The sequence below is a fragment of the Clarias gariepinus genome, chromosome 5 (assembly GCF_024256425.1).
Source record: "Clarias gariepinus isolate MV-2021 ecotype Netherlands chromosome 5, CGAR_prim_01v2, whole genome shotgun sequence".
Lineage (NCBI taxonomy): Eukaryota > Metazoa > Chordata > Actinopteri > Siluriformes > Clariidae > Clarias > Clarias gariepinus.
In genome coordinates this window covers 27,453,638-27,476,914 of record NC_071104.1, presented here as the reverse complement: position 1 = coordinate 27,476,914, position 23,277 = coordinate 27,453,638, and the positions used below count along the sequence as shown (strand labels likewise).

Sequence of the window (23,277 nt, the reverse complement as noted above, 5' to 3'; positions counted from 1 at the left end):
CTTCTGATTGGCCCACTCGCAATACAAGACAACTTTTCATTGGCTCGTCAAAAGATCCTTTTAACTCTTTGGAGTTGTACAGACCTGTTGTAGATCTTTTACAAAAATATATAAATAAGTAAAGTACAACTCCACAAAGCTGTTCATGTCACGTTTTATTTATATATAATATTTTTTTGCCATTTTATTTTCAAGAAACTGCTTTACAAAGGTCAGTGTGTGTCAGTATGAAATCCTTTAATGCACAGTGGATTAAGCATCTAATCTAGCAGGACAGGACAGATTATGCTTGCTTACACATTTATCTCCCTGACATTTGTGTTTGTTTATTTTAGTTTATTTACTGTTTATAGGGATTTGGGACAAAGCTTTGTTGTTGGGAGCACGTGCTTTGTGGATTGATGCTGTGGCTTTAACACCCTCCTGTGGTCAAAATGCTGTGACACTCCTGAGGATCATCTCCCCCTCCTGGAGCTTTTGCAAAACTCCATTTACCCTGTGTTTCTGTAGATAGTCCCATATCCATGCCCTCGTCACTTACACTTCCTCAAAACACTTTATACCCAAGTCTCACAGCATCCCCAGTGAATAATTTCACCTGTACGGTGCTGAGAACTGCTGCTATGATCATTAAAACCTGCCGTGCACTCAGCCCTTTACAATACGCATCATACCGAACACCCTTTCAGCACACTAAATACTCGTTGACTAGTATACGGTTGTGAAAGTGTAATGAATAATAATCACACTATCCAGGGTCTCTCAGAAGAGAATCGATTCCCTTGTTGAGTATGGTTTCTCTCAAGGTTTCTTCCCCTTGTAATGTTAGAAAAAAAAATTCTTTACTACAACCATCTCTGTTTTGCTCATCATGATGTTTGTTTGTTACACTGAAAATGAGTACACTTCAATATATGTTCATGAGTTGAATGTGTGCCATTATTTGCTTGCATGTTAAAGAAGGAAATAAGAGACATTAGTTCTGTAATATAATCTTTAATCAACTGAGTAATGCAGGGTTGTACAGCAAGCTTATTTCTAAATGGCATTAAAACGTATATCTTTTTGAGTAGACTAAACTGAGTAATGTTTTTCCCCCTCAAAGCACTTACTTTACAAGCTGCAATAGAAAATATTTTAGTGGCTTTTTTTTTTGTTGCAATAATCTTAGCCACAGATCTCAGTGGAGCCATTAGTTAGCATCAATTCAATGACAAGAAGGAAAAGGAAAAACAAAAACAAAAAACAAAACAGCAGCCCATCATGAACAAATACTTTCCGTTCTTTCTTTACATACACAAAGATAATCTGTTATTCTAGATTCTTAACAATAATAGGACAAACTTTTTTTCCATTAGCATGCCTGAATTTGAAAAGACCTGCCATGGGTGGTATTAATGAAACAGCTCATTTTGCCTTCAGTCATTTTGGGGAATAAAAAAAACAACACCACATCTGTATAAAATTCTTAACTGGACTCATTCATATGATATAAATAGGAACAGTTTAGGTGATGACACATTTTGTTATTAAAATAAACACTGCTTGTGTTTACATTAAACATTTAAAAATGAATAGATTTAGAACGGGATACCATGATTACCAAAGCTGTCACGTTTCATCTAGGGAAGTAACCACTGACCCTCTTTCTGAACATCACACCTTCTTACAGAATTCAGCCCTAATCCAGTACAAGTGTACCAGATAATCAGTTTACTTGATCAGCCGGAACAGCTGAGCTGGATTATGTTTGGAACAGAATTCTGTGAGAAGGGGGATCTCCGTGAACCTGTTTTTTTTTTACTGAGCATAATACAGTAAATGATGGCTGGCAATTAACAAAATCTAAGCGTTATGATCTTATTCTAAGGTGACTTGGGCAAACTGAATTATTAAAAAAAAAAGTTAATTTAATGAGTACAAAATCCACATGGCATTTTAGTCTAATCAGCTTTGTACATGGGTACCTTGTAGCATATTTACTTAGCAATATGCTGTAAAAAGCAGTGCCCTAATTTAAAACATCCAATAATCAATAATCCCAATACTATATTTTAGGTCAGCATTTTAGTAATTGAGAACTTACAGGTATAGGAATAAAACAAGTCACATATTTGCATGTTTACAATGCTAATCGTTTCTGTGTAGCTTGAGAAGAAAAATTGCATGTACATAAACTTAATCATATTTGTCTGACATAACTGTGCCATTTTATCATGAGATAAATATCACAGTGTTATAACATTGTTCTTGGTCCCACAGCAACAGTTGAGCCTCCTGTATATGTGCAAGCGAAAGCACACTATACAGATATTTACACCACATCGGTGACGCTATATTACATACATACAAAACTAAGGTTTCAGCTCCAACAACTTGGACAAAGGAAGCGAAACAGGTACTTTTCTTAAACAATAAATTTGTCTGCGAAAGTTATTTGTTGTGTAGTCCAGTCCAGAAGACGAATAGTCTTTAACAAACTGGCATGCGATAAGTGGCACATTGTTTACTAAGTTCACGCAGCATACAGTTTGCTAGTTGTGCATTTTAAGTCAGTCTCTCTAAGGTTGAGTTTTGCTTTGCAGTATAAGAAATTTTCCCATCATGGAGCATCACTATGTAATTATTTAAACGGCTCATGTCAGAGTCTGCATAATGCATCAGTAATTGTGGTCAAGGAAAAAAAAAAAAAAAATTATACTCCTCAACAACTATATATTTAAAATGAACCATGACGCAATATTTAACATACACCAATTGTTAATTAGGCTAAGTGTGGTGGCACTAAAATTTAATTTGCCAGGATTATCCAGCAACATTTGTTCAAACTGCTCATAAACATGAATGACACCGAAGCACAAGGATGGATGACAGTGCAACCCTTAAACTACCAACAAACTCCAAATGGATGCAATATATAATGATATTCATTAGAATAATATAATAGAACATAAAAAAAAAAATCTGGACAGACAGCCTTGAGGTTGGGCCCTTGGCACTGTTAAAAAGAAAAAAAAAACGACATGACTAAATTCTGAAGTAACAGCCTTGTATATGCATCATTTTGTCCACTTATCATTCATCTGGACTCGGCCTCCCTCTGATTGTATGAATAATGGAATAAAAGCTAACAACCAAGACTTAAGATTACTTTGATATCCGAGACATGACTGTGACCACAATTGACCCTATATTTGTCATTTCAGTACAGCTTTCACGACAGAAGTAATGTGTAATGCGCACATTAATGTACACAATCAGTTCCAGGTCTATGTAGTTTAACATTAGATATAAATTACATTTGAAGTACATACTTGGTGTCCATGGTGCTGTTTGTGACTGGAATGCAGAGAGCAACAACCTAACCTAAGCGACATGTCCGTTTCTCATACGAGTCTTCTTCAGAAATAAGAAGTCAAAGATCACATCTGATCTAGTGCTCTCACACAGATCTGTATGCAGAAAGTAACGCATCAGACTGTTAACGTAATGTAGACATGTTTATGTGGATCCGCACTTTGTAGAAGCCTAGTCCAAGTCTTCTCAAAATAAATGAATAAAGTATGCACTTCAGAGTCTGGTAATAAAAGAGAACATTTTCCAGAGATCAGACTGAGATAGATCTAAATTCAGATTGTAACAGAACTAAAAATCCTCCATTCTTCAAACTTTCAAACATTTTTTCACTGTCCTCTGTCGTTGTGCACCTCCAACAGAGGAGAAAAACCTATATGCACTCGCACAGAAATCATTTTACCTTTCCCTCTCAGGATGAATGGGACTGAAAAGAAGGGATTGTCATCCATGAGATGCTTCTTAACTGCACACAATGGCGGTTAAAAAGATAGAAGATTGCAGGTAAGTGCACTGTTTAGTTTGCAACATTATGTTAAAAAATGGAAAATGCTGCAAAACATCCAACAAAATTAAAAGTACTGAAGAGCACCTCAAAGCTAAAGCCTATTGCACATTTCAGAATGTAATACAAAAATGGGGGATACATGTATATATTACATACAACAGATGCTTGAATGTACTATGCATAAAACATAAATGCTATTGCAGTCAAAGATCTTAGAGACCACTGCATTTTCTATCAACTTTTATACGGACTAGATTTCATTTATGTCCATATGAGCCGTCTAGCTTGATTGTTAAATCAACAAATTGTCATCTTTTTTCCATGTTTTAAGACCCGATTTAAAAACGCTCCAAGAAATCAGACATAACTATGTGATTAAGATCATAATTATAAAAAAGTGCAACAAATACAAGAAAATAATTATCAAACAACCAGACACATGAATCATACTTTGATTTACTTAACAGGACGACTAAAATAATGGAAGCATTTTAAGCCAATGATGCTGCATAGCTGGGTTCGGTTTAAAGCAATTACTTACAAAGAATTAAAATAAAATAAAAGGTCAGAGAATCAAGAAACATCATGATGTTAAGTGCTTGCAAAGTGTATCATAGAAAATGGTTTTCTCTTCCTCCTATAACATGCTGCCAAACCCTCCAGTATCAATAAGCTGCTTGTAGCCGTTTTTTTTTTTTAGCAGGGTGAAAGGTTATAGGCAGGTCATGCCAGGCGGGTCAGAGGAAAGCGTTGCCGTGGCAGTTGCCCCTCCGACCAGGAAAACAGCAGTGCTGGATTTAGAACGAGTAGCACCTGCTGCACCCTGCCCCCCACCTGCCCCGTTGTTGTTGACCTCTCCATCCAACGTATCTGTAGAAATAACCCACGTGGAGGGGCGCCACCGCTTCAACGAGTAAGGAGTCTTCACACGTCTCTTTATCTTTTCAGCCGACGCTGCTTTTCCCTCCTGAGATGAGCTCTCACCTATATGAAAAAGAGGGACAGGAAGTGAGCAAACTACACATAACTGTAAATAATTTTCTGAATGCATGCTGCAAAAGAGAGTAGCGACTTTAGCATAAAGGTACTTACAGTGCTAGTTTATATTCTGATGCAGAAATACTACATATTTTTTATGGAAATGCAATGAAAAAATTTTTTTAATGCTCATTTGTTTAAGCATGCTAAAAACGCTTTTAACAGGTGTCATACAAAGATCTATGACCAATGTTTGAGTAGTCTTGGACCCTGAAATTAATCCAAGGGATTCATTAATAAGGGGAGTACCAACACAGATCATATCCTTAATTACTCTAAATTTATTATTTCTGTTCCAGCCTTCTCCTAATTTTTGTTTTGTTGTTCAGCTACCATTCAGAAAAAAATATGTCTACTTTATGTCTAATGGACTGCACTGTTGTCAAAACAGTGTAATCAAGGTTATGTCCCTTTGTTCTGGCAGCTCTCTCTCACAATGCTACTGTATATGCATGAACCTGGTTTCTAATTGCAGGGAGTGTGTATCTGTTTCCATGTATGCAGCATGCAAAGAGGTGGTTAAAGATTTCTCCTGGTTTACATTTTTTAACCAGTAAATTATTTATATATGGTGCTTCACCCACAACTTTACAAAAATTAAAAGCATCTCTAACATGAATAAACAATAGCTACCTTGCACCATGCAAGAGTGGCATGTTATTTGGTACTGCTGTATGGCACTCCCATCTCCTTACAAATGTTGTATATTATTACTGTTTACAACTGCAGCAGAATGTTCTCTGAATCCTTATCACATAGAGAAGGTTCCCCTCCCTTTCCAGTTCAGGCAAACAAGAGGAAGAAAGAGAGAGAGAGAGAGAGAGAGAGAGCGGAAGGAAGAGAGATAGTCCAGTGTCTCTTGCTAAATAAAGGAGTAGTAATAATTGACCAGTTAGAGAAGGATTCTTAAGTGCAGGAACACACACAGGGTCCATCTCTGGAGGATGCTGATTGTGGGCACGCTGGCACGCACACTAGGTAGGAAATGTAGAGCATGGGCAAATAAAAAAACAGATATACCATAAAAGATAGGAGTGAGATAAAAAAGAACTTAAAAAAATAAACATGCATGCTCCCAAGTGATCCTCAGAGACTTGAAAAACTGGTTCAGGGATGTGTAAAAGATAATATAATAATATGCAGCTTATTTGTTCAGCACGACAGATTTGTTCACCTTGGAAAAATAATAAGAGCAAGCTTTTACATGTTCCAATCTAGGCCAAAAGGTTTATTCTCAAAAAAAAAATATATATATATATTTTTGGAAAAATGGAAATTATCAATTTTTTGTCAAAAGCAATTCTGCCTCAAAGACAAAGCATATTAAAAATAATACTAAACAAATCCTGAAGTGGACATCAATGTGCTAGTAGCTTAAAAGGCAAAATGAAGGATGATGTAACAGCGATGTACAATACTTTACCATTACCATTAAGCCATGCAATAATGTTAAGTGAATTATTCTGGTTAATCATGTTTGTATGTGTTAAAGGACAATGGATGGATTACTCAAATTAGCTAGCATGCTCTCTTGGCTCTTCTACCGGTTATGCCACCTTCCATTAGTACACTAGTAATTATTAACATTATAGAATCATGCGTGATAGTACAGCAAGGCTGATTACAATACCGAGAGCACTTGCGAACTTCATCAGGCCATTCAACTATCATACAACTGGAACAATTCACAAGCGATTTGTTATTGATTGCAGTCCTGCTGTACTATCACATGCACTCCTATCTCTGGTAATCATGTTGGTATGTGTTGAAGGACAACTGATGATTAGCTAGTACGCTTTTTTGGCTCTACTAGTTATGCCTTTCATTAATACACTAGTAATAATTTTGTATTTATATTCATATTGTATTTATGAATAAATTACAGCAGGGCATGCCTAAACAGGAAAATAATCAACAACAAAGTGATGTGTTACTGCTTAATGTGATCAAGGCTCAAGATGGTGACTGAAACTGTCGCCCATGTTTCACTTAATGTTTTTTTTTTCTTCTTGTTTTATGGCAGTTGGCATCTATTACATTGCTGGAATTTCGTTTAGGATAAATAATGTATGCATGTACAGTATGTATGTATGTATGTATCACCCATTTACTCTTTTTTTCTCTTCTCTTTATTATGTTATTCCACTTAATGTTTTTTTATTTTGTAATAAATTTTATCCAGGCAGTCGCCAGTGGCAACTCATAGTAATAATCAGATAATCTACAGTACAGCTAACTAAGTTTTTTGTGTTACCCATGGCTTCAGTTTAAATCAGAGTGGGCACACAAGTGCACCTGCTTACATTATAAAATAGTTAAACATTTGGTTCTTTAAAATTTTAATTTGGCTCCAAAATCTTTTGAGTTTAGGAGCTAAAGTGTCCTAAAGATTCATGTTCGTCTGGAGCCCTGAGTGACGCCAAGGTACTGTTACCACCATGAAGTTTAATTACACATCCCAAAGTGATTTCCTTCTCTTATTCCACAGCAATTTCCCCAACTGCTACTTCCCAACTTTTTTACATGTGTTGAATGACATCATTCTAGTACAAATGGACAAGGACATGTTTTACCCATTTATAGTTACATTTAATGTTGTGGAACATCTGCAAAATAAGTTTCTTTAAGTTATAAGTTCCCTCACAACTCTGTCTTTCTCTCTTGAAGTGTATAAAACAAGAAATGCAGCACAGTGTGCTCTGGCCTTATGTCTTTCCAGCAGCAGGAGCAGCTTAACTTTGGCAATTTGGCTTTCTTTCCATAAACAACTAGCCTCATTTACCACATACATTTAAACAATGCAAGCAAGAAGAGCTTCACCTGAAACAGAAAAGTCCTGTGCAGTGGTCGACAGGTCCAGGGAGTTGGGTCTCTCTGGTCTTCTGGGCTTGTCCTGCCTCAGTGGGGCTTCCTGCTTCACTTGCAGTAATTGCAGCTCTGGTGGAGCAGGTCCTGTAGGTGCTGTACTGGTTGTACCCGACACAGCAGAATGTGCAGCGTGGATGTTGCTATTGTTGTTGTTGTTGGAGTTGGTGCGGCCTGTGTGGTCTCGGCGCAGCAACGGTTCGTGCTCATCCGGACTAGAGTTGATGTTGATGTTTAGCCGGATGTCATCCCCACTGTGCTGGCTCTGGAGCAAAGGCAGGCCACCCCCCTCACCCTGCGGTCCGGCTGGGTTTGTGTTCCCGAAGGAGCTGCTAGCACTACTGGGAACACCTGCATAGCCGTTAAGCAGGAGCACTCCAGCTCCACTTCTCACTCCAGGCCCATTATTGGTTAGGGTAACTGAATGAGGCTCTGCTGCCGCCACTACGTTCATTTTAGCCACACCCGTCTCCACCTGCTTCAGGTTGGACTTGTGCCTGCCAAATTTAAGCCGAGAGGATGAAGACTCCTTGCTAGGATTTTTGGAGCCAAGAGCCAGGCTGGTGGGCCTCTTGGGAAGATTTTGTTGTTTTGGAAGGGGAAACATGCTGGGTGGGGCATCAAGTGTGGCATTACTACCTGCTCCATATTCAACCTGATGCCCACCTCCCGCCCCTGCACTCACCTCGGCTGCTAACTTTATAAACGGGTAAAGCAGGCTGGAGCTGCCTGTGCTGAGTGGATCAGGAGCGCTGAACTGCTTCTGAGAATGCTCCATTAAGTTCTCATCAGAGCTCTCCTTCAGGTTCTTGTCCACCTCCTTGGGATCCAGCTTGGTGGTTTCCAGGTCTTCCTGGGTGAGCTGCAGGCAAACGGGCATACTTGGGCCTGCTCCAGCCTCCTCAGATGGGACTGATTCAGAAATGGTGGACATGACCGTGCTGGGGGTGAGTCCTGCTGTGGTGGTGGTAGTGCTTGTGGATAGACTGGTTCCGCTGGTCTCAGGGCTTGGGAGACGTGCCTGCGCTTGGGCCTGCTGTCTCTCGTAGTTTATGGAGTTCCTGTTCTTTTCTCCTGTGCCCCCTGTACCCGGGCCACTCAAACCAATGCCACTCACTGACGACGTGCCTGAGGTGGACATGTCTCCAGGTAGGTTCTTCACTATGCCGTCGTGGTCCTCGATATATGAGGAGGAGGAGTAGTCTGGGTAGGGCCCCATCTTTGGAGCTCTGCGACTGTGGGTGAGGTTCCTACAAATGAGACAAAAAGCAACCAATTTACAAACAATCGTATTTAATATCCCTATAACAAAGTAGATAGGACAACTGGACAGTGCTCTTAAAAACATGTTAGTGTCATGTCACACAGAAAGCTCAGGGGACTATGTGTATTAGCAGACCTCTCATTCTGAAGAGCTGTGCTCATCGGGTTGACAGTGGGGCTGACTGACTTGTTCCTGTCCCAGATAAGGAGCAGCTCTGCCATGCGCTCCTCTGCGCACTGAGCTGTTAATCGAGCCTCTGCATCCTGATCCCAACAATCCTCCATCGTTTCCTTCAGCGAACGAACCGCCTAATATGAGACGTGGGGAAAAAATAAGAGATTAAAATTGTATCCCCTGTAAAACAATCTCCCACTTCGGTAAAATAAATCTGACTTTAAAATTTAAAACACAGAACCATGCTAATTCCCAGTGCCTGCAGTTTTTATGATTACCTGCAGCTCAGCCACAAATACTGAGCTGAGTGCGTTCTTAACTCCTGTACTTGAAAGAAACCAATACACATGCTGAGCTGCTACGATGATCAGAAGCACATCAAGGTGCCAGAAATTAGATTGTTTCTCTTACTTAAGCATTGCTCACCAGACTATTCTCTTTCCAAGCTTCGGGGAACTTTGGCCTCTGTTTCTCTCGGGAAACCAGAACCTGCATGTCCTCAAAAGATGGGTGGTTTCCTACCTCCGCCTGAAAAGCCATCTGGTACTCAGGTACTGTTTCCCCTGGAAATACACACACACACACACACACACACACACACACACACACACACACACACACACACAGTTATAACATGAAAATAACTCATTTCACTCTGTTTAGAATGTTCATATGTTATATAAATGTCAAAGTAGCAAGTCTTAAAATGTAATTAGTACAACTTAGACTCTGACCACATACGCACAAGCAAACGCACAAACGAACAAACACACACATCAAATACACCATTGTAGTTATGTGCAATATTATGAAGGAACATTTTAAACTTTATAGTGATGTGCAATATCTCCAGTCATGTGCAATACTATGGTAAAACGTGCAACATTTAGAATATTACTGTAAATGCCTGTCATTCACTCTCTGTATGTATACATATATTCATTGAGTACAAACATATTACTTAGTCAACTGTGTTTACTTATTGTCTAAATATATATTTATGTAAATATTTTTTACTACACAGATGTCCATATTTTATAGCCAGATTGTATAGTATACATTTATACAGTTAGTATTTGTTATTTTATTTGATTTCCCCTATTTTTATCTTATTTTACTTTATTCTGTTGTTTCTTAATTTTTAACTTTGTACTGTCAAGTTGCTGCCGTGGCAAAACAAATTTCCCACTTGTGGGACTAATAAAGGTTTATCTTATCTTATCTTATTAAGGCTAGATTTAAACATTTACATAGTACAGCCTTATTGAACAAAACCATGATAACTGATGAAGAGAAAGTATCAACAGCAAAGATCAAACTATGAGAGCGCCCAGGCAAAGTATTTCAGTGGACTGAACAAAACACTTCAATAAAGCATTACATATCAGTTTAACCTCTAGTTTTTGGTTCTTCTAATTATGTGCATTTACATTATGTAATTGTTCAGCTAAAGGTATCAGGCCAAAGACTGACTACAAGGTGAGAAACATTAGGTCTTTTTTTAATTATATTTCTTTTTCCCCTCAACAATTTTTCTTTTTTTCATATATCTATATTCAGGTAGCCGTCCATGCCACTAGTCAAAACAAGCAACATACCGCGCACCACTATAAAAAAATATTATTTAATTAATTTTATCACATCAATAAACCAGTAATCAGTAAAATCAATGGATAAACATTAAAGATTAATTGTTTCACCACTCATTATGTTCAGTGCTTATCCAGTCCTAACTAAGCAAGGAAATTTAAGTCAATTTTAGCTACACATCCCTGGTACACAACATAGTGTGCTCTACTGGAACTCGTGTCTTGCTAAGCCAGCAAATGCCTTTTGTATAGACTCATAGATCTCACCTGGGAAAAGGTCTGTACAGCGCATGAAGGTTTCCCAGTATATCAAGCCGATGGCATACATATCCACCTGCTTTAGAGCAGACTCACAGTCCCTCAGGTTCACTGCTCCCTCCAGCACCTCCGGGGCCATGTAGCGGATTGTCCCCACCTACACATAGACACAAAACAGAGATTTACATTCAGGTATTTGGCGGTAAAATGGGCTTATCCAGAACGACTTACAAAAGTGCTTAAGTTTCCGAGAAAGAAGAAATGAGATGGCAGCATATTTGCACACTACACCTCAGGGTAAGATCTGACAATAAAATGGAGCTTTTATATTAAATAATAATAAATCACACGTGCACTTGTTTTTTTTTATCAACGTGCCTCACTGATAGCAGCATTCTCCTCCTCTCCAGGTCGGACTAGACGGTTTCCTGTCAGTTTCATGGACAAACCGAAATCACTGATCACACACGTGCCGTCGTTCTTGACCAGAACGTTTCTGCTGTTCAGGTCTCGGTGCGAGACTGCAGGTTTATATAAATCTGAGAAAAGGGAGAGAGGTTTTCATTAGCTTTATTTTATGCAGTATACTGAATTAAGGCATTGAATTATGACACATTTCAGTATGTTTATTAAGAAATGTAAATCATAAGAAAGCAATATCATTATTTTAGCAAAGAATATGCTGTATGGATTTATTGATTTGATTAAACAATGTGAAGTGTCCATAAAAAGTAGTTTTAAAAAATTTGATATAAATTGTATTTGCTCACTACATAGTGTATAAAACACCCTCCCCACCAATAAATAATGAAATAAAATTAGAAAATTTAGTCAGGATAATCTTATTAGAATCAGGTACTGACTGCATAAAGCAAGTTAAGCAAAACAAAACTTATTCAGTGACCAGTTTAGGATTTGCTGATTTTCAACATCATAAACTGGATTGCACCAGGGTTAATGCCATACATAAGATAATGCTGCCCTTTATACACCCAAATGTTGAGATACAAAGGAGAAATTGATTTTATTGCTACCAAAAAAAGTCAAAAACAAAACGTCACCAATGCTATAGGTAAGGCAATGATATAATGAGCTAATCTGAGAACTGCAAACCAGAGGAGATTTTAATCTCTTGCTCCTTATTTAGCAAAACTCCTGTTACTTAAACAGCCATAGGCACATATTCTACACAAAGTCTGACAGACATTTTTTTCTTTAAAATACTGCAGTATAACAAAACAAACCCCATGAATACCAACAGATGCACATCATATGAACGGCCACCAGGTGGCACTGCAGCAGTTGGTGTAATTGGCCATGAATGCCCATGCTTGCTTACTGTGTGTCTGTGTCTGAACTTCAAGCTCTAATGAAGTCAAAGCTTGGCGAGGGGGAAGAGGGAGAGAGAGAGAGAAAGAGGGAGAGAGAGAGAGAGTCAGCACAGAGCTGAGACAGACGGAGACCCAGTACACATGGTATCCTGCCACAGCTCCCTGGCACATTGCCATTACCAGGGCAACTACAGGAGCAAAAGACACAAATTAGCCCCATCTTATGTGCACTGTTCCTGCTGTTGGCCCTTTAACAACCAGGTGACTGCATAGCTCACTCTCACCATTACCGTTTCCTCATCCTATATCCTCAGCCCTAATAAGCAGCACAGTTGACACACGCAGCGCCTGTCTGAATATAGTTTTCACTGGTACATGACATGTGCTACTCTTGGGATTTGACAAGTGCTAACAAAATGACGCAGCTTGGAAAATAACCCATCTCACAAAATAAAAGAAAAATAATGATAAAAAAAAATAAAAACAGTGTGACCTAGATGTGCAAATCAGAGCGTCCCTGAGGTGGCTTCAAACAACCAGCCCATGGGTGGATTTGCATCGCTTTTTAATCCAGTGCGGTTGGAGGCATGTAACAACCACAGACAACAGCGTGGACTCGACTTGTATACCCTGTTCACTCTGTACAAATCCAACTAAAGACTACAGAGAGCTCGCCCGGCTCTTCTCTAATAGCAGAAGGGAACAGAGATGCTCTTTATTGAAGAGAGAAGAAAGGAGTAAGACACTGTTAGAGTGTTTATAAATCAAACCTTTTCATTCTGTGATACCAAACGCATACACGCAATATACATGTACAGTTTACTTGTATGAAAGATGAGCAAACACAGATGGCCACTGAGTCTTATCTGAAGTGAGTCTTGCAAATGATTCCATCAGCACATGTGCAGCATTTTAGTCATCGCAGTTGATGTGTGTGAGAAATGCATGGGTGTTAAATGTGAATCTGACACACTGTCGAGATTGAGATTATGTTTGTGTACATGTGTACAGAAACTGAAGGTGACCCTGACCTCCTCTTAGCAGCTCGGTGTGTAGGTAGGCCAGTCCTCTGGTGACCGAATGGGCGAGACGGCAGGAGCTCACCCAGTCTAGAGAATGCAGACTCAGGTAACGACACAGGGAGCCCTATACAAGAGTGTACATGCACACACACACACACACACACACACACACACACACACACACACACACACACACACACACACACACACTTTAGGCTGAGACATAGTAAGTTATGACACACTCATCAACACTTCTCATAGAGGACACATCATCTTAAAAGCTCTAAAGCTTTTAGGAACAGGATTAGTCTTATTAGAATTAGGTACTGACTGCATAAAGCAAGTTAAGCAAAAACAAGACGTATTTAGTGACCAGTTTAGAAATTGCTGATTTTCAACATCATAAACTGGAATGCAACAGGTTTAATGCTAATGCTAAGCTTATGCTGCCTTTTATACATCAAAATGTTAAGACACAAACGAGAAATGCATTTTATTGCTACCAACAAAAAGTCAAAACAATCTATCTGAGAAAAAGGTCACCAGTGCTATAGGTGGGGTAATGAGGCTATTATAATAAAAAGCTTAAAAGATTTTAGTTTCTATCATAAAGTAGTATTTACATTTATGCGAATACAATGTTGTAGACGGACGTGAGTCTTAGGCTCTCTCCACAATACTCTGCACAAGTGCTTTTACTGTTCTAAATAGTGGTAAGCATTAATTTAATCAATTATTTGTTGCAGACTTAATGGCCACGATGATTAGCATGCTAATGGTTACCCACAATGATCAATTCTACAGTGTAAGTGGACATAAAAAAAACCACAAGGCGCTAGATCTTAGCCCACTGGGGACACTTTGTACCACGTAAGAAGTCGTTTGAGTTCTTTCAATCAGTCTAAGAGCTGCTATGTTTTCTGAGAGGAAATGCAAACATTTGCCTTTAAGTTTAGCACCACCCCCACCTCAACACCCCCCCCTCCCCCAAGTTTAAAGCTGATAATGTAATTCCACCCAAAGTAAATAATTAGCAGTGAAGCGGAACAAGAACAAACGTGGCAGTGTGTGAACGGCGTAATGTCTGTCTGTTTAGAAACAACAGAAGAGACATTCATTCCTGTGTCACACCCATACACACATGCTAGACAGGTGTGCCTGTTGTAACATGTTACTCTGTACAAGAATGCGCTCCTTTCTAGATCACAGGATACAGGAAACACGCAGTTGTTCTAGCCAGAGTGCATGTATGACATTAATCTAACTTGCCAACGGAATGGATGATTAAACTGTTAGACTGATTGAACAGCTCATAGTAGTAGGATAACTCCACACCCAGCTCGCCACACACGAAGGGGGAAGAAAAAAAAAAGAGACAAATAAAAGAGAAGTTATTCTGATATTTAAATGCAGCTAGATATCATAACCCAACATAAAGAGGTGAACAAACAAGAGGGGGGGGGGGGGGGGGGGGCGCACAATGAACTAGTACATAACACACCCATCTTCACTGCCTGTGGTAACCCCATCTGAATCATCTATAAAAATACCAGCCCAGATAGTTGTGTTACTGGCAGGACATTTGACTCCTCTCTTATCATGGCCAAAAATATTAAGAGGTGGTTAAAAAAACGAAAGCAAAGAGATAAGGTCAGTTGAAGGTAGGCAAGGGAAATTCTACACTATCTTACACAATCCAGTCAGAGCTGTTTGAGTAGATGCAGTGGCTAATGGATCGGTCACTCACATGTGGGTAATACTCCATCACCAGCAGGTACTCCATCCGGCTGTCTGTCGTCAGGCGCTCATCTCCTACGATGAAACGTGCAATGTTGTCGTGCTCTAACAGGGGGATTCTGTAAATGGCTCTCTCGTTGACGAAGTTCTGACGGTTCGCGTAGCTGAAGACTTTTACCGCAACCGGGCGCTCATCCAGAGAGCCTTTGTAAACCGAGCCGTAGCGGCCACGGCCAATCAGCTGAAAAAGACCACCGGAGAAATGTTATACATAATATAAAGTATAAATTATATGTTATTTTCTGTCTAATTTAGTCGTATCCAATTTCCTCCCATCACTAGGGGTCTCCCACATTAAGGCTACTACTACCAGTCAGGGAGGGCCGAAGACGATCACGTGTTTCCTCCGAACCACATGACACAATCCGACCGCATCTTTTCTAACTGCTCGCTCGCGCACTGTTTGGGGGCAGGTCACAGACGACCCTGATTGGCTGTAGAGCCATGATTGATGTGAGAGTGCTAAGTCTCTTTCATCCCACCCCACTAAGAGAGCTCAGCCAATCAGCTCTCTCCAGGCCCCTGGCTGCAAGAGACAACAGCATCACCCGGGAACCAAACTCATGATCTCCGGATAAGTTAGATAGGGCAAGCACTTTACAACTGCACCACTCGGAGGCCTAACCCGAATTTTTTTTTTATAGAAAGATAGTAAGCGGGCTGTAGATTAGAGTTAGGACGCTCACCTCCAGCAGCTTCAGACTGTCTAAATCAACTGAGGGCTCGGATGCTGCTGCCTCCATCATGTCCATATTGTGCAGACCTTGTTTACGGTCTCCTGAAAAAACAGACACATACACCCAGATCAAATCACAACATCAATGTCAGTTAGGTTTACTGTCACCAGGTATCAGTAGGTATCTCACCTCTCAACATGCGATAGCCAAAGCAGACCGCCGCAATGAGCACGGCTACGATTGAGAGAGACGCCAGGGTGATGATAATGGCATCCTCGCGGTGCAGAGGCCGTGGGTCTACTAATGGGAGAGAGAGGTACTGTTAGTATCATTACTTGTTCACCTTGCTGCTAATTACGGAGTGTTTACCGTTTCTCCTCCCACTATATCAATTCATCACCACAGAGTATTGTGATGTCAGGTTTGTCGCATTGTCACCTTCTCGCCCGTGTTCGCACATTTGCACGTGTACTTTGTGTTGTCTCTTTTGTATAAAAAGGTAGATAATTCCCTGTTAACCTAAATGTCAATCTGTCTTGTCCCAGCTAGCCAGCTAATTAGGTCTTCAAGTTAGCTAGTTAGTTTTCTGTTAATTTATGTTGTAAATTTATGTTGTATGTAGAACCTTGGTTCTGGAGGAACGTTGTTCTCGTTTCACTGTGTACCAAACTGTATAAGGTTGAAGTGACAGAGTCTACTTGACTTGACCTGAGACAAGTCAGTTCTGATAAAGCTTACAGAAGGTGTCAAAATTCACAAGAACAAATTCAAGTGCTAAATCAGGCCTACATATACATATATATATATATATGCACATATTTATATAAAACAGCCTAGATCCTCACTGCTGGTAATAAATCAGTATAAAAAAAAAGAAAAAAAAAAAGGTCACAACAAAGCAGACAGTCTGACAGAACAATAAAATGTGACTAGGCCGCTGCATAGGATAAGCTGGAAATGTTGTATATGAGTCAGTCACGCCAACTGAGCTGCAGCATCGGAATGCATTCTTTACTGCCTCTGACGTCAAATAAACGTACTGTACATAAACACACATTACGCTCTGCACTGAACCTGCAAAGCACACCATTTTGGCAGTCCCGCACACTAGTGATCAAGAGCACAAAAAAATGAATGTGCCTATACTTAAAATTTATGATTTTTAGTCTAATAAAACAAATATGCTTCCAGTATAATCAGCTGTTATTGTCCTGCTGAGTCTATTCCCCTCACACGTGTGCTTGAACAAAGATGGTTCAAATAACACAATCCCTCTTTTCCTAGCACTCCAGACAGAGGAAGAGAGGGGTGTCTACATTTCACAAACATTTTCATTTAAATGCACAGATGTAACAGCTGTGTGTAGGATTTGGTCATGCATGTTTTTCCTTTTTACAAAAATATCAGAAGGATCATGCCATTTCTCTCCAGATAACTCCAAATTGGACTACTGCAAGTCGTTCCTGGAAGTTCTTCCCCTGAGTGCCACCCAGCTACCAAAAAAAAAAAAAAAAAAAAAGGGTCTAGAAACAGATCCAACCAGTCTCCGTGCTGGAACATCCGCTCGGTCTCTTAACACTGGTAGTTTTTCAGCAGTAAAGATGTGAAATCTGACTGAAATAATCTTTGTACTGTTCTTGTTGCGGTATCTTCCTGTTGTGCTAGCTGCGCTCTTACAGGGTTTTAGGTTCTCAGACAATGACCCTTTTAGTACAAGCATAAGGATATGCTATTTGATTAGATTTGATGAAGATTTCAAGTCACGTTGGTATGTAAGTCACCACATGCTGTAAATGTTAATGTTAATTTCTCTTACCCTTATACACAATCATACCAAAACACACACGCAGACTGGTGTGCACGTACTGTTTACGTGTCTTGGAGCCAGCAGTGTTTGGCCTGGAGGCCGAATGTCTGCCTGCCTTTCCTTGTGTCCCGCCTATGCATTCACTCCCCTGTTTCCACTTCCTGCACTTCTCTCTTCATCACTCCATCCATTATGGGCTCTCTGCTTACTTCCTCCTCTCTGCTTATTTAAGCGCACTCTATCAGTCCTGACCGCCCCGCTCATCTCGCACGCCTTTCTCTATCACTGCTCCAGATCCCCGCTCTTTTACTCCCTCTTGTATACCCCTGCCTTTCACACAGAGCTGCAAGTCAGACTGATGGGCTACTGGTCCAATGACGGACGCATGAAGTGCTTTGATGAAGTGATCTGATGCAGAATGAGCTGACAGAGTGCAACAACAAAAAATATCTGAAACAATCTAATAACTAGTTTATGGTATGTAAATTACACACAGCATCCCCCCGCCCCCCAAACACACTAGATATTATGGCAAATAACAAATCCTGTTTTGTAATATATACACACACCAGTTTATCTACTTTACCTGGGTACCATATGTACTGAACATGAGGTTGGATAGAAGTAGAAGTAGAGCAGACCATTTAGCCACTTACTTTCTTCTCCTTATTCTATGTTCAAATAAACAAATTTTATACAAGTGTCTGTATTACACACGACTGATATAACAGACTAATTATACAGCCACTGTTTGGCTCAGTTTTGTGTAGACACAACTTTATTGTTGGCTTGACCAGAACTGGAGCTAATGAATGCATCCCATCAAGACTAAAATATTGATTGAACCCTAATATCGACCTTGTACACAGAGAGAGCGAGCAGGCAGATTGGCGGTTGTAAGACATCCGCAATGTGCCAGTATTGATATGCCCGTTATTATGTTACGTCCTTGTCCTCTTCCTTGGCTTGCCTAATGTGGTTTGCTCTTCGCTCGTGTCTGTGACAACACGGTGATGGCAGCAATTGCAGTTTCCCTGGGCTACCAACTCTCTTCACAGATCACATTCTCACTCCCAAACTGCATAGCAACCCACACCCAGCTGCAGCACCGTCAATCACACTCCTCTCCTTCACCCAAACTAAACTACTTCAACTTTTATTAAAAATCTTGCTTGGGGGGGGAACTGCCTCAACAAAACCCCTTAAATCTTTTTTAGGCAGTGGATAGAAGGACGTCTCCCGTGTATTTTATCGGGAATGTGTGAAGCGCACAGTTGTGTGCATCCTCAGTCGATTCTAATTAATCACTCGCATACCCTTACAAATGTACTATTAATAAACATAGCTTAGTTTCTATTTAATGTATAACATAATTATACATGGGAACCTTTTGCCAAAGTTGTTGAAGCCCCAGTCTGGGGATGCCTGTAGGGCTGCTGCTACTGTACATACCTTTGGAGACTTTAGTGCTTAGCAATAAAAATGTATATTTGTAACTGGCTTTATGTGTAGTTAGATTAATTAAGCAGAGTGCCTTCAAAAAATATACATTAGGCTTTCAAGGGGCCCAGAATCTCTAGTTGCACCCCGTGAATGAGCAGTGGTTTGCTAAAGCACTGTCTATGGATACACAGATTTGTGGCTATATAGATGTCTTTACCCCATACATGCATAACTATAATATAAAAAAAACCTCTGGGCACATTTAGTGTCAACAGCTTTGCTCAATTTTCCATCTTTAAGTAACCTTCAGTATACTAGCTAACATACCAGCTTATCTGAATGTTGATATGGTAACTACTGTAGATGTGAAAACTGCAGGGTTATTGCAGAAGTAAAATTTATTTGTATTACTTCTTATAACTACAGGCTTGGTTCCCTGAATCTGAAAGTTAATAATAATTTTGGTCAACATAGCTTACGTAATGCAAATACTTGTAAAAAATCTACTGCAGAGCCTGTAGGGTGAAATCCATCATGGGCATAGGGTATCTAATATCTTTTACATACAGGTAGTCGGAGTTCCATCCCAGGAGCACGTTCGTAAGTCCGATTTGTTCTCAAGTCCAACAAAGTGAGTCTAATACGCCCTTGACACAATATACAATGTAAAGCATCCCAATCCACTTGACTAAATCGCTGTCACTTTTCCTCACACTCCCATCATGTGGCCAAAAATGGTAATCGTTCCTAAGGAAATAACTCTCACAGTAAAATGTTGCTGTTTTCCACTGTATTGGACTATGAACTCTGGACAGCTTACCGGGACAGCCATTTTCTATCATCGTGCTCCCGGATTGATCCATTGAAACCGATGAGGTTTTTATACATTCACTTACACACTGCAAATATTGTATATAATTGTAAATGTTGGTATCTGGTGCACTGCAGTGTCTGTTTTTTTTTATTCGTAACTTGAATGTTCATAAGTCAGGGACTACCTGTAACACAAACATATATCTTGAACAATATGAACCATGTTCTTTTACTACATAGTTAAGCATGTGCAACTTTGTCTGTTTCACAAGGCTATACATGGTCTTGCTCAAGATGCAGAATTTTTTTTTTTATTTCATAATCCTTGCGGTTATTAATCATGAGTATAAAGGCATAAGAGTTATGGTGCCTAGCATCTCAATTAAGTTCATTCTCCTGCGATGGGAGCCAAACTGGTAGGCTGTAAGCACAGGCACCTAAATGACTGGAATGGTAGCATGGGAGACATACACAAAACAAACACCATGACAGTCTTTGACCCATAAAAAAAGTGGCATCCCGTGCTTCCCCCCTTTAACACACAAACGATTTTACAAATAATTCCCCCCAAGATACGCGTCTGCATATATGTGTGATAGAAAGAGGTGAGAGAGAGAGAGAGAGAAAAAGAGAGAGAGAAATAATGTGGACTGCTGAAGGGAAAATAAAGAGGCCCAGCTATCGGTAGCAACACACACAGAGCAGATACATCACAAAGCTGTAAGAAGATAAAGCCAAGGCAGATGGTTAGAGGCAGAAAAAAAGTCCAATTAATCAAAAGAACAATATACGCTGTGTCTAATTTGAACCTAGGGTTGTTTTGAAGCAGGGGCTTTAACAGCCAGTGTGTCATCTGACTAGTGTAATCACAGAGCTGTTGATTCCTACCATTGACCCTAATGTTAGAGGAAACGCCGCTTCATCTGAAACAAATCAACTTCTAACATTGAATCTCTCGACCTGTCTCTACCTCAAACCAAAAATGCTTTGATCTGTAAACACTATAACCTCTCACAATTGGACCAGTCTGCAGAGCAGACATTCGCTGAACTCTTTGTTCTTCGTGTCTGCAGTGCTCGGTGTAGTATTGCAAATAAACCAGAAATGTGCTGCTGCTCTCGACTACAAAGTTCCTCAGGACTCTCCGCAGCAGGAAAGCTGCTTCGTAACAAAGCATAATTTGAAATTTGATAACAGACTTAAAGACCACGCCACATTTTGACTGACGTATATGGTGATTTCCACCTACGCGCAAATTACCCAGTCAAACACAGTCAGGCAGTTCTGTCATTCACAAGCCTCCAACAGGAGAAAATGGTGTAGGGCTTCCTGTCAGTAGTCTAGTTTGGCAAACAGAATTGGTCTAATTGCTCTGAAGAAACAATTGTTGCTCGTTTGCCTTACAAGTCAGATAAGGCAATTACTAGAACATTAATAATTCCCATAAAGCCCCTTTTGTTCCATCTTCAATCCATCTTCAGCATCCAGGAAATAAAATAAAATTTCCACAACGCAGAAGCTCGAACAACAAGTCTAATCAGCCAGTAGTTGGAAACTAAACTGCAGTACTGCATCCAGGCTTGTGTCACTATAAAATGATTATTTATTTTAACATAAAAAGCTCTGCTTTTTGCACCACTGTCTAAGCCGCTCTCGCGTGTTACGGCTGTAATGAATTACGGATACAGCAGGGCTATCAGCGGTCTGTCAGCAAGTGATGACACCGAGTCTTTCCTCTCCAGTTTATTGACACGCAGTCTTTTCCCTTTTACGGTGATTACGTCTGTCACTGTAAATAATTAAACACAGAGTCAGACGTCTCCTATCGAAGAACTTCCGTCTCAGAGCCCTGTAGCAGCACTGCCAAAGAAGCATTTCCTCACAAGATAACACACCACGTTCATGCACTCTCTTGAGGCTGCTGTTCCAGTACTCATACACACAGACTCTCTGTGCTGTGTGTGTATTTTTTTATCTTCATCTTGATGATATCACAATTTCAACCGTGTGGGCTCCCTGAGCCCTCTGTGATCGCTATCATGACGAGACATACAAATTATTGCAAATGCATGTTTACATAATTATAGCAGTGTCCGATAACATTAACCTGACCAGTTTGGTGCTCTAGAAATAACTGAGGATTTGTACAGACAGAGCTCATTTCTGTGTAAATTAAATACCACTAGCTGGGTCTTTAAAATTGCCACACTTTCTATCTACCTGAACGGTATTGAGACGACCTGCCTACTACTGAATGGAATGCTCTTCAACACAATGAGAAAAGCTCTTCCCGCAGTAAGGGCCTAAGTGTCTAGACATCAACAAGAAGGCAGACAAGCTGGATGTGCGAGTTCAGATTTCACACAGCGGGGTGGTGAGAGTCTGTGACCATGACCCATGTGACTCTGAGCCACTTGACCTGTTTGACCCCAGTGGAGAGAGTGGCGACATGGTCATGAATCAGAGTCACAGTCGGCCGGATTCGACTACAGGACTACAGCGAATTAATGTGTTTTAGCTCTTGCCTTAGGCCGTGTGTAAGACGTATAAAACTGTAGATGATAATGTAGCATAAGATCATGTTCAGTAATTCCACCAGAATAGGACGTCACTTGACTGCACTTCAATTACTTTTGTACATTTTATATATTTTGCCTATTTGTACAGCCATTATTGTGTACATTTTGTACAACTAGGTTATTAAAAATATTTTTATATCCCATATTTTATATTTTGTTGTTTATTTCATTCCCTAATTTATTTCTATTGATAATTTAGATTTTAAGGTCACAAGCGGTCGTATAAGCATTTCACTGCATATCATACTTTGTATGACTGTGTATGTGACAAATACATATAAATTAGGGATTTAATAAAAAAAAAAATGGTCTATTCGCAAGTCTCAGTGGACAATCTCGACCAGATACAGCAGACACGTACTTTACCTTAGAACGGCTATGTACAGATATAGAACTGAACAGATTTATAATCCCAGAATGCCATGTCAATGAAAAAGTTCCCTTTTAAGTCAAGTTTCACTCTAGGAACGTGCTTCCTGATATCATAACCGTGTGAGTTTAGTATCGGTTCCATCTCTGGCTCAAGTAGCTAAATCCTCAACATGCAATGTCTATTGTTCAAACCGCTACTACTTAAATAAAATGAACAGAAATGGCTTGACTGAAATACTTTTCATTAGAACAATGCTAATGGCTACATTAACTTTTTCCTTATTAAAAACTTACACAAGACAGGCAGCTTAAAAGCCATTGGCATTAAAAAAATTTAGATGTGACTGCAGGTTATTCTTCCGAGTTGCCGTTCTGTCTGTAGGCCG

General features: G+C 39.9%; 1 protein-coding gene across 2 annotated transcripts in view; it reads right to left on the bottom strand.

Moving 5' to 3' along the window:
* Positions 1-980: 980 nt before the first annotated feature.
* bmpr2b (bone morphogenetic protein receptor, type II b (serine/threonine kinase)) overlaps positions 981-23,277 on the bottom strand; it is a 59,885-nt gene continuing 37,588 nt past the window's right edge. The window contains exons 4-13 of one of the 2 annotated variants that reach the window (XM_053497243.1): positions 16,067-16,177; positions 15,887-15,978; positions 15,151-15,381; positions 13,413-13,527; positions 11,429-11,589; positions 11,060-11,207; positions 9,630-9,766; positions 9,165-9,337; positions 7,721-9,015; positions 981-4,846 (exon numbers count right to left, since the gene is read on the bottom strand). In XM_053497243.1, the coding sequence (XP_053353218.1) occupies positions 4,575-4,846; positions 7,721-9,015; positions 9,165-9,337; positions 9,630-9,766; positions 11,060-11,207; positions 11,429-11,589; positions 13,413-13,527; positions 15,151-15,381; positions 15,887-15,978; positions 16,067-16,177 (2,735 nt within the window). In that variant the 3' untranslated portion in view covers positions 981-4,574. The remainder of the gene's footprint in view (positions 4,847-7,720; positions 9,016-9,164; positions 9,338-9,629; positions 9,767-11,059; positions 11,208-11,428; positions 11,590-13,412; positions 13,528-15,150; positions 15,382-15,886; positions 15,979-16,066; positions 16,178-23,277) is intronic. The other variant, XM_053497244.1, reaches the window with a different exon arrangement.